At 38.0% G+C, this 12,003-nt stretch overlaps 2 protein-coding genes across 3 annotated transcripts in view; one reads left to right on the top strand and one right to left on the bottom strand.

Annotated features, from left to right (window-relative positions):
- The window catches only part of GLG1 (golgi glycoprotein 1), a 157,090-nt gene that overhangs the window by 122,696 nt on the left and 22,391 nt on the right, over positions 1 to 12,003 (bottom strand). The window lies entirely within an intron of this gene.
- On the top strand, positions 243 to 688 carry LOC118885369 (60S ribosomal protein L36-like). The gene is given in 1 exon segment (XM_036833993.1): positions 243 to 688. A coding segment is annotated over 1 exon segment (351 nt). The 5' UTR covers positions 243 to 299; the 3' UTR covers positions 651 to 688.

Below are 12,003 nucleotides of genomic sequence, written 5' to 3' on the forward strand. Positions count from 1 at the left end.
TAAATACAACCAAATAAATAAATAAATTATAAATAAATAAAAAGTACAACGTAAATAGAAAAAAAACTTGTAGATTGCAAACCAAAAAAAGAAAAAAAAAAGAAAGCAAATTTTACTACATGTAAATCATACCTTAATTTTTTTAAAAAGGAAAAAATGATGAACTATGGTAAATTTAATTTTTTAAAAAAGTAGAAGAGTTAAGCAGCTGGGTATGACTGTAGAGAAAATTAGTATACTGAAAGGAAAGTAAAAAGAAATTATCCAGAATGTAGCATGAAGACGAAAAGTTAATAAATATGAAGACTCTGCCTCAGCAGCCATTAAGGAACAAAGCCATGGCTCTGTGCTACCCCATGGCCATGGGCCTCAACAAGGGCCACAAAGTGACCAAGAACATGCGCAAGCTGAGGCACAGCCACTGCCATGGATGCCTCACGAAGCACACCAAGTCCCTAAGGGACATGATCTGAGAAGTATGAGGCTTTGCCTCATACAAGCAGAGCATTTGGGACATGCTCAAGTTCTCCAAGGACACACAGGCCCTAAAGTTCATCAAGAAAAGAGTGGGGACACACATCCATGCCAAGAGGCAAGAGGACCTGAGTGATGTCCTGGCTGCCAAGAGGAAAGCAGCTGTCAAGCACTGAGCCCCCTCCCCTCTCTGTGCATAATAAAACCTTTATAGTAAAAAATAAATAAACATGAAAAAATAGCAAGAAATCTAACTTAACTGAAGTTCAAGAAGAAGAGAAAGAGTGGGGTGGAGGCAGATAATGGCTGAGAATTTTCCATAAAGAATGAAAGACACCAAATCAAAAGAAACTCAATAAAGCTCAAGTTGAGAAATAAAAGGAAATTCACACCAAGACAAATCATAGTGATCAAGAGAACACAGACAGAAAATCTGAAAAGAAGCCATAGGAACTAACTAACTGGTTAACAGTGACAGTGAAAGCCAAAAGGCAGTGGAAAGAAAATGTGCTGAAAGAAAAAATATTCCAACCTAAAATTCTACACTGTTATTGATTTTTTAAGGCCACAAATCCCTCCCATTCCTTAAAGCACATCCCTTTGAATGTGACATTGTCCCTCTACCCATAAAGAGATGGAATCTAATTTCTCCACCCTTTGGAATGTGGGCTTGGCCATCTGACTTGCTCTGGTCAATGAGACACTAGCAAACATGACAACAGAAGCTTGAAAAGTACTTGTGCATTGGAGCTTGCCACTGTTTTTTTTTTTTAAATAAATTTATTTATTTATTTTTGGCCTCACTGGGTCTTCGTTACTGCACGTGGGCTTTCTCTAGTTGCGGCAAGCAGGGGCCGCTCTTCGTTGCGGTGTGTGGGCTTCTCATTGCGGTGGCTTCTCTTGTTGTGGAGCACGGGCTCTAGGCGCACAGGCTTCAGTAGTTGTGGCATTTGGGCTCAGTAGTTGTGGCTCGCGGGCTTAGAGTGCAGGCTCAGTAGTTGTGGCGCACGGGCTTAGTTGCTCCACAGCATGTGGGATCTTCCCGGCCCAGGGCTCGAACCCGTGTCCCCTGCGTTGGCAGGCAGATTCTTAACCACTGCGCCACCAGGGAAGTCCCTATATTGTTTTCTGAACCCAGCTACCACATGAAGACATTTAGCCTAGCCAGCTGAGAGATATGAGAGATATGTTGCCCAGTTCCTTTCTCACCTTACCAAACCACCAGACATATAAGTGAGGTCATCTGGACTGTCCAGCTCCCAGCTGACGTGACAAGCGACTACAAGTAGATGAATGAGACACCAGGTAGATCAGAGACAAGCCATCCCCTTGAGCCCTGATCAAACTGCTGACCCACAGATTCATGAGGAAATAGCTGTTGTTTTTGAGTCACTAAGTTTGGGATGGTTTGTTAGTCAGAAATAGATAACTGATACCTAGACCCAGCAAAAAATATCTTTTAAGAGTAAGGTAGAATAAAGACATTTCCAGACAAACAAAACCTGACAGCTGGCCAGCAGGAGACCCTCACTAAAAGATATTCTAAAAAATGTATTGTAGGCAGAAGGAAAGTGGTCCTAGATGGAAGCTTAGAGAAGCAAGAAGGTATGAGGAGCAAAGAAAGTACTAACTAATGGGTAAATCTACAAAAATATTGCCTTTGTAACACAATAATAATAGTATCTTAAAATATTTTTAAAATTCAATGCCAGCAACCAATTCCAGGCATTATAATTTAATTTACCTGAGACCTCTGGGTACTGATATTTTAAAAATCGCCCTAGGTACAACTAGAGTTTAGAATCACCGACTTAAATACGCCTGTATATTTAATGTTGGCATTAGTGCCCACCTTCCTCCCCCTTTTATTTGGCTTGCCTTTTTTGAAGTTACTGACTTGTGCTTCTGCATTAAAATAAGCTTTAAAAAATGTATTGTCTCTGTAATACAAAGTGGCTTACTTTCAGAGATACTAAAGGCCTAAAAAACAATTACTATATAATTTCTAATTATTTCCCATCAACAGGATACTACGATAAATTCACAGGGTGTTCTCAGCTGCAAACACCCAAGAAAACTGCAGGTAAGGCTAAAGCTAAACTGGTTTTCTGGTTAATGTTCTTCTACAGTATATTCAGCAAAATAGGAACTAACACAAAAGACCAGGCTGCAGGCCATCTGTTAACTAACAGTAACAGATCAGGATATTGTGCTACTCAAAACACTATGTTAACTGTTGATTTTCCTAAATTGCTCTGTTGACCAGATATGGATGATGGTGCTTATTATCTAATTCAAATTACAAATCTCAGAATTAAAATAAATCCCCAAACAAATCCTTTAATGATTAAAGATTTCCAAAATAATGAATTTTGGCTGCAATATCCAAATAAGTAAAAAGGGGTGGAATCAATATAAGGAAAAAGAGGGACTTCCCTGGTAGTCCAGTGGGTAAGACTCTATCCACATTCCCAATGGAGGGGGCCCAAGTTCCATCCCTGGTTAGGAAACTAGATCCTGCATGCATGCTGCAACTAAGAAGCCCGCATGCAGCAACTAAGAAGTCCGCATGTCGCAATGAAAAAAAACCATCCCACATGCTGCAAGGAAGATCCCGTGTGCCGCAATTAAGACCCGGCACAGCCTAAATAAATAAATAAATAAATACATAATTTTAAAAAACCTATTTAAAAATTTATATAAGGAACAAGAAAACAATGCACCTAACAGTTAATATAAGTGAGTAGAATATATGAACCATGCCTTACTGATTTTAAGATGAACCATTATTTTATGCACCACAGGGGGGGAAAACTGCCAATTGTAATTATGTCATAAAATTTAAGATACATCCTGATTTCCAAAATGTTAATGTGGGGCTTCCCTGGTGGCACAGTGGTTAAGAATCCACCTGCCAATGCAGGGGACACGGGTTCGAGCCCTGGTCTGGGAAGATCCCACATGCCGCGGAACAACTAAGCCCGTGCGCCACAACTACTGAGTCTGCGCTCTAGAGCCCGTGAGCCACAACTACTGAAGCCCACGTGCCTAGAGCCCGTGCTCCACAACAAGAGAAGCCACTGCAATGAGAAGCCCATGCATGGCAACGAAAAGTAGCTCCCGCTCACCGCAACTAGAGAAAGCCCGCACGCAGCAACGAAGACCCAATGCAGCCAAAAATAAATAAATTAAAATAAATAAATTTTTAAAAAATGTTAAGGCGAAAAATAAAAAGTGTGTTTCAGAATCAATAAAATATGATAAATGACAAAGCATTATAACCAGGTTTTTTTCTTTTATAGCTCTACTAAAACTTTTCTATTAAAACTCTCAGCCAGGGACTTCCCTGGTGGTGCAGTGGTTGAGAATCCGCCTGCCAATGCAGGGGACACAGGTTCGAGCCCTGGTCTGGGAAGATCCCACATGCCGCGGAGCAACTAAGCCCGTGCACCACAACTACTGAGCCTGCATTCTAGAGCCTGCGAGCCACAACTACTGAGCCCATGTGCCACAACTACTGAAGCCCACGTGCCTAGAGCCCATGCTCCGCAACAAGAGAAGCCACCACAATGAGAATCCTGCGCACCACAAAGAAGACCCAACACAGCCAAAAATAAATAAAATAAAATAAATAAATTTATTTTAAAAAAAACCTCTCAGCCAAACCAACCACACCACCCAATTTAACATCAAAATACAGCCTCAAAGAAATAACACACTCTGTGCAGTAGGCAAAGGTATCAATGAGAAAATGTTGCATCTATGAAGAAATGGCAATATTCAAATTCATTACCATTCCTAAAGCAGCATCACAAAAATGCACGCACCAAAGAGCAAGCACAAGAGTAAGCACAAGTACCTGTGGGGGTGCTGTCTTTCTGTCTCAAACCCCAAGCTAGTTTAATTAAAGTCCACAGTGTCATGTGTACAGATTCTGATTAATAGAAGTCCACACCAGATGCAACTAGAGATTATCACACTAAGTGAAGTCAGAAAGGGAAAGACAAATACCGTATGATTTCACTTATATGTGTAATCTTAAATATGACACAAATGAACCTATCTATGAAACAGAAGTAGAATCACGGACATAGAGAACAGATTGGTGGTTGCCAAGAGGGAGGGTGTTGTGGGAGGGATGGATTGGGAGGTTGGGGTGAGCAGATGTAAGCTATTGTATATAGGATGGATAAACAACAAGGTCCTGCTGTATAGCACAGAGAACTATATTCAGTATCCTATGATAAACCATAATGGAACAGAATATTAAAAAAGAATGTTGGGAATTCCCTGGCGGTCCAGTGGTTAGGACTCCGGGCTCTCACTGCCAAGGGCCCAGGTTCAATCCCTGGTCGGGGGACTAAGATCCCACAAGCCGCATGGTGTGGTCCAAAAAAAAAAAAAAAAAAAAAGTGTGTGTGTGTGTGTATATATATAACTGAATCACTTTCCTGTACAGTAGTAATTAACACAGCATTGTAAATCAACTATACTTCAATTTAAAAATTTAAAAAAAAATTTTAAAGTCCATATCAACTGTAAAAACTAACAAATTTGGTGAATTCCTATAAAAATGAAGGATATGTAATGAGATACAGCAAGACATTTTTCTTACTGAAGGTGACGGTAATTCAGATGGATTGTAAACCATTTAAAAAGAGTTGCACAAAATAAATAAATAAATAAAAATAAAGAGTTGCACATACATTATATATTATAGTCTAAAACAAATTTGTTCTGTAAAGGGACATAGAGTAATTATTTTAGGCTTTGTGGGCTACAAACAATCTCTACAGTCTTGTGGTATCTTCTTTTAACCTTTTAAAAACTGTAAAAACAACTCTTACCTCCAGAAACATACAAAAACAGGTTGTGGGCTGGACTTGGCCCGGGGGCTGTAGTTTGCCAATTTCTAGTCTAAGATACAAATGGGCATAAAGGAGTGCTTCATAAAACAAGGTTGTGAAGAAATTAGAGAACTGATCTATTCTAGATTTCAATTTAATAGCTATTTAGTAATGCTTTAACAAGAACTGCTAAGCCAAAAAACAATGAAGCTTACTGAAGATAAAGTTTATTTTTTATTCTTTTCACTTTAAAATATAACTGACAACGTTCTGTTTACTCATGATCCTGAATGAGTACCTGAAGAAATATTTTATTTTTATTTCTTGGAGGAAATCATGTACCAATTCTGATTTAGAAAAATAGACGTCAAGATATTATTGAGGGCAAATTTCTAATGACTCCTATCATACTTTATACATAGGCAGAACACTCTATGACATACATCACAGCAAGATTCTTTTTGACCCAGCTCCCAGAGAAATGGAAATAAGAATACAAATAAACAAATGGGACCTAATGAAACTTAAAAGCTTTTGCACAGCAAAGGAAACCATAAACAAGACCAAAAGACAACCATCAGAATGGGAGAAAATATTTGCAAATGAAGCAACTGACAAAGGATTAATCTCCAAGATTTACAAGCAGCTCATGCAGCTCAATAACAAAAAAACGAACAACCCAATCCAAAAATGGGCAGAAGACCTAAATAGACATTTCTCCAAAGAAGATATACAGATGGCCAACAGACACATGAAAGAATGCTCAACATCATTAATCATTAGAGAAATGCAAATCAAAACTACAATGAGATATCATCTCACACCGGTCAGAATGGCCATCATCAAAAAATCTAGAAACAATAAATGCTGGAGAGGGTGTGGAGGAAAGGGAACACTCTTGCACTGTTGGTGGGAATGTAAATTGATACAGCCACTATGGAGAACAGTATGGAGGTTCCTTAAAAAACTACAAATAGAACTACCATACGACCCAGCAATCCCACTACTGGGCATATACTCTGAGAAAACCATAATTCAAAAAGAGTCATGTACCAAAATGTTCATTGCAGCTCTATTTACAATAGCCAGGACATGGAAGCAACCTAAATGTCCATCGACAGATGAATGGATAAAGAAGATGTGGCACATATATACAATGGAATATTACTCAGCCATAAAAAGAAATGAAATGGAGGTATTTGTAATGAGGTGGATGGAGTTAGAGTCTGTCATACAGAGTGAAGTAAGTCAGAAAGAGAAAAACAAATACAGTATGCTAACACATATATACGGAATCTAAGGGAAAAAAAAAAAAAAAAAAAAAAAGGCCATGAAGAACCTAGTGGCAAGACGGGAATAAAGACACAGACCTACTAGAGAATGGACTTGAGGATATGGGGAGGGGGTGGGGTGAGATGTGACAGGGTAAGAGAGTGTCATGGACATATATACACTACCAAATGTAAAATAGATAACTAGTGGGAAGCAGTCGCATAGCACAGGGAGATCAGCTCGGTGCTTTGTGACCACCTAGAGGGGTGGGATGGGGAGGGTGGGAGGGAGGGAGATGCAAGAGGGAAGAGAAATGGGAACATATTGTATGTGTATAACTGATTCACTTTGTTATAAAGCAGAAGCTAACACACCATTGTAAGGCAATTATACTTCAATAAAGATGTTTAAAAAAAAAAAAGATATTATTGAGGGCAAATTTCTAATGACTCCTATCATACTTTATACATGGGACCCCCACCCTCCACAAACCTGGGCTTCAATATAAATACACAAAAAATAACTTTTAAAGGATCATCCTATTCACTTTTGCTAATAGCAAAGCCTATCCAGGCTCTGATAACCATCAAGAAGGAGAAGTAAGTCTCTAGGACTAGTGAAAAGCCAAGCCAAGGCAAGAGTTTTTTTATTTGTGCTGCCTAGTATGTACCTGTTTATAGAAGAGAAAATAAATTTACTGCTGAGTTTTACATAAATGGCGTTTTCAGTAGTTATTAAGAGAAACTTAAAAACTGAATGCCAATTCAGGAGGGTCTCAAATTAACCAGACATACACCCTTAGCTGTTCCCACGCAGAGTATAACTTTTCCAAATTTAAAAACCAGATTCAGGGACTTCGCTGGTGGCGCAGTGGTTAAAAATCCGCCTGCCAGTGCAGGGGGCACGAGTTCGAGCCCTGGTCCGGGAAGATCCCACATGCCATGGAGCAACTAAGCCCGTGCGCCACAACTACTGAGCCCGAGTGCCACAACTACTGAAGCCCGCGCACCTAGAACGTGTGCTCTGCAACAAGAGAAGCCACCGCAATGAGAAGCCCGGGAACCGCAACGAAGAATAGCCTGCGTGCAGCAACAAAGACCCAAGGCAGCCAAAAATAAAAATAAATAAATAAATAAAAATTAAAAAAAAAATAAAAACCAGATTCACACAAGTTCTAAGTAAATCTATTCTGATAGTGTTTGAATCACAAAGGAAATCATCACCAAAAAGTAGACTCTAGAAATGTTTTCTAACGAAAGAACTCTGCAGAATTAATGTGGGTCATGACTGTGGATCCAGAAATGCAAACGAAACATAGCTAGAAGACTGTAATCTATAACAGAAATATAAAAATGAAAATCATAAAACACAAAGGGGCGATCGATAGTTGCTTGAAGTAGTCTGGCTTCACATTGAAACATTCTTACAGCAATGACTTAGACTTGTTCCCCATTCTCTGTTAAAACTAAAAAAATGAGTAAGACACAACTTTGTGGATTTTTGTAGGTTTTTTCATTTGTTTGCTTTTATTTTTTTTAACTAATCAGACCTAAGTAGCAATGAATTTGATCTCTTTTTTAAGAAACTGTTTAGTATATGAGTATGTTGATTACTCAGGATTGATGAATGAGACTGAGACAAGAATGAAACAGACCAAAATTGATCTCATTAGAGTAGGTCAAAGCTTTCTGTAGAACTTGGCCAATTAATGCCACATTCTAAAGCCAATGACTTGTATGAATCCTGTCTGTGGTGCAGCACAGTCTATTTTATCCCTTAGCTTTGTAGGATTTCTTGCTCTACAAAGTTCAGTTTCAGAGTAAATACTGTTAAGTGTGTTTTATGAGGACAAAATGTAGATAGTTTATAAGAAATCAATAGATAATGTCTAATAAAAAAAGAGAACAATGTAAGTATTCTACTTAAAAATTAGATAAATACAAAAATAAAGAACTAAGAGTTGAAAGTAGGGAAAGCTAACATAGGATATTACAGTTTTCCATTATAAACCTGGTTGTGCTCTGACTTTAATTTTTATGTATTATAACTATATATGCACTACTGAATAAGAAAAGGAAGGGAAGAAACAAAATCCACATGCCTGCCAGGACATATGGAATCTATGCGAACATGGGAGCATTTTCTGAAGATGTACTCCTAATTCTACTCTGCTGTGCTTCAGTACACAAAGAAAGTTATCTGGTCTAGTGATGCTGGTTTTGTTTTGTTTTAATTCCCCCAAAATACCATTTGCATAGATTATCTTGAATCAACCAGCTAAAACAAGATTTAGGAAAAGACCTTTGAAACAATGTTTTTCCAAGATAACATGGTCTAAGAAGGCATTTCAGTAATCTTTAACTAGCTGAAAACGGGTAGATGTGTCCTGAAAGTTCTGCATTTATTAAGATCCAGTTCTTAATAATCCACATAAATGATTTGGTATTCTGAATCAGAGGGTTCAAGGCTGCCCCAGGAACGCTGAATAGCAATACTGTACCAGGATTTGAGATATTAAATGCATAAACTGTTTTAAAAACTCAAGAGATCGTCATTTAAGGATATTAGCAAAACTTTTCCAGAATAGTTGAATCTCGTGCTGCACCACTGTCCAAAACACGTATCTAAATCCTAAAGGCTATCACATTTTAAAGATGCTAAATCAAAAAACTAAATTGAAAATGTTGCTCTAAATGGGGTTAAGAACAAACACCAGTTAGGCTTTTCTGGGCCTATCAGGAAAATGGGAGATACAAGGGTTGGGGAAGAGAAAAGCAACAGTTCATCATAGGAAGTACTTAAGAAGCAACACCACACTTATAATAAATACAACAAAGTTTTTGTTTTTTAATCAGGCCCCATTTTTTAAAATTATAAGTATTGTTAATATATGTTAAGCTTTTTTTTCCTAATGAGTGACAGGCTTGTACTTCACATTATTTGCAGTGATGTACACGATATAATCTTTTCCCAAAATTTCCAACTAAGAATTACTAATTAAGAAAAATAATTATGAAATATATACAATGTTTTGTGACCTAGAAGTGAGCAGTTAACCAACCTGAGATAAGGAGATGCTTCCCGTTCCACTTTACCATGTTCACTTTTAGAGCAATTCAGTTAGGTGGGATTTTTCTGTCTGGTTACATCACCCAGTAGCAGTACCTGGGGAGTCCTTTATTAAGAGGTTTTTGAAAATATCAACTAATGCTTGTGAACAATAAAATGTAAAAAACTTCAAAAATTTTTTGTTTGCTTTTGAACTGATATGCTGTTGGTGCAATAACAAAAGCCAACAAAATTGCACTTCCAGGAATATTATCTACAACAATATGAAACTACATAAAAGCAAGGCTATTCACTGCAGCATTGCTCATAACCACAAAATACAGGAAATAAACTCTCATGCACAGGAGAGTGGCTGAATAAACTAAGGAAGATCTCTATGAATTGATATAAAGTGATTTCCAAGACATAAGGTTAAATGAAAAAAAGCAAAGTACAAAAGAGTATCAAGTATGCTACCTTCTGGGTAAGAAAGAAGGGGAAATGAAAAGGGTGGAAGGATGAGAATGGGGTAAAAGGTGTAGCAGGGAGGCAACTCTGGAACCATGTTATTTTTAGTGACTCAAAATTTTATTTACTTTTTAAAAATATTTATTTATTCATTCATTCATTCATTCATTCATTCATTTATGGCTGTGCTGGGTATTAGTTGCAGCATGCAGGATCTCTTAGTTGCAGCATGCCAACTCTTAGTTGCAGCATGCATGTGGGATCTAGTTCCCCCACCAGGGATCAAATCCGGGCCCCCTGCATTGGGAGCATGGAGACTTACCCATCAGACCACCAGGGAAGTCCCCAAAAATTTAAAAGTAAGAATGAGGGAAGGCAAAAATGCAATTCAAAGAAAAACAAATGAACCTAACTGTATTTCAAATGAATACCATAACCACAGGGGAGAGAGAGGAAGGAAGAGGGAGATTCACTTTAGTGGTTTATAAAGACAGTATTTTGACTTTATATCCTCAGTGCAATGACAAAAAGAGCTATAAACAAATACTGAACCCTAGTTAGTAGGTTTGCTTTCTCATAGTGACATAGTTTAGCATTCTGAAACTATTTTAAGTGTATTATATGATTCAGAAATCAAATAAATAATTTGTGGATGGTAAGAACCAAGTTTTTCACTGTCATGGAAGGAAATTATAAACATGGAAAGGGAGAAAGCTAGAATGAACCTTGTGGTACTGGAGGCATCAATATGAATAAAAATCAGCTTTTAACATGTTTGTCTATATATATATACACACAGATATGAATAGATGTCTGTGTATATACACATATGTGTACGTGTGTGCATATGTCTATATTAATGCATGTATGTAGATGCACACACACTATACAGTTTCTAGCTCTGTCTGCTGAAGCAATGACACATGAGTAGCAATGAGCACATCTAGCACCCAGACCTTGGCTTCTAAAGACCACTCTCCACTAAAAGGAAACAGAGTTCCTCAGAGAAGTGGTTGATTCCAGGTCTGGGACTGGAAAAGTACAAGATGAGCCAGGAAAACTTCTAGTCTCTGGTCCGACATGTAAAGAGCTTGGAAATCATCCCTCCCACCCTCACGATGAGAAAAAAGCTAAACAAACTGAAAATCAACAACTCTTCTGAAATCCATCAGACCTGAAGTCACTCGGCAAACTGTTGCCCCAAAATCGGAGACAGGTGAATACAGGGAATCGCAGTTTACTGGAAGCTGAAGCCCAGAAGAAGCCCACTACTGGAGCCAGTACCCACAGCAACACTTACACTGTTACTGACAACTGCTCTAGTGTGGACGGAAATAAACTTTAGCATATATAGTCAAATGACTTTCAACAAGGGTACCAAGACCATTCAATGGGGAAAGGACAGTCTTTTCAACAAATGGTGCTGGAAAAATTTAACATCCTCATGCAAAAGACTGAAGTTGGATCCTTACCCTACAGCATGTACAGAATTAACTCAAAATGGATGAGACCTAAATGTAAGAGCTAAAACTATAAAATTCTTAATAGAAAGCATAGGAGGAAACCTTCATGACATGGAATTTGGCAATGATTTTGTCTATATGATGGCAAAAGCACAAATAAAAGAAAAAATAGATAAACTGGACTACATCAAAATAAAAAACTTCTGTGCATCAAAGGACACAATAGACAGAGTCAAAAGGCAACCCATGGGATAGGAGAAAATATCTGCAAATGATTTATCTGATAAGAGTTTAATATCGAGAATACATAAAGAACTCCTACAACTCAACAACAACAAGAAGTAACCCGACTAAAAACTAGGCAAAGAACTTGAATAGACATTCCTCCAAAGAAGGCATACAAATGGCCAATAAGCACATGAAGATGCTCA

This window comes from Balaenoptera musculus, chromosome 19 (assembly GCF_009873245.2).
Source record: "Balaenoptera musculus isolate JJ_BM4_2016_0621 chromosome 19, mBalMus1.pri.v3, whole genome shotgun sequence".
Lineage (NCBI taxonomy): Eukaryota > Metazoa > Chordata > Mammalia > Artiodactyla > Balaenopteridae > Balaenoptera > Balaenoptera musculus.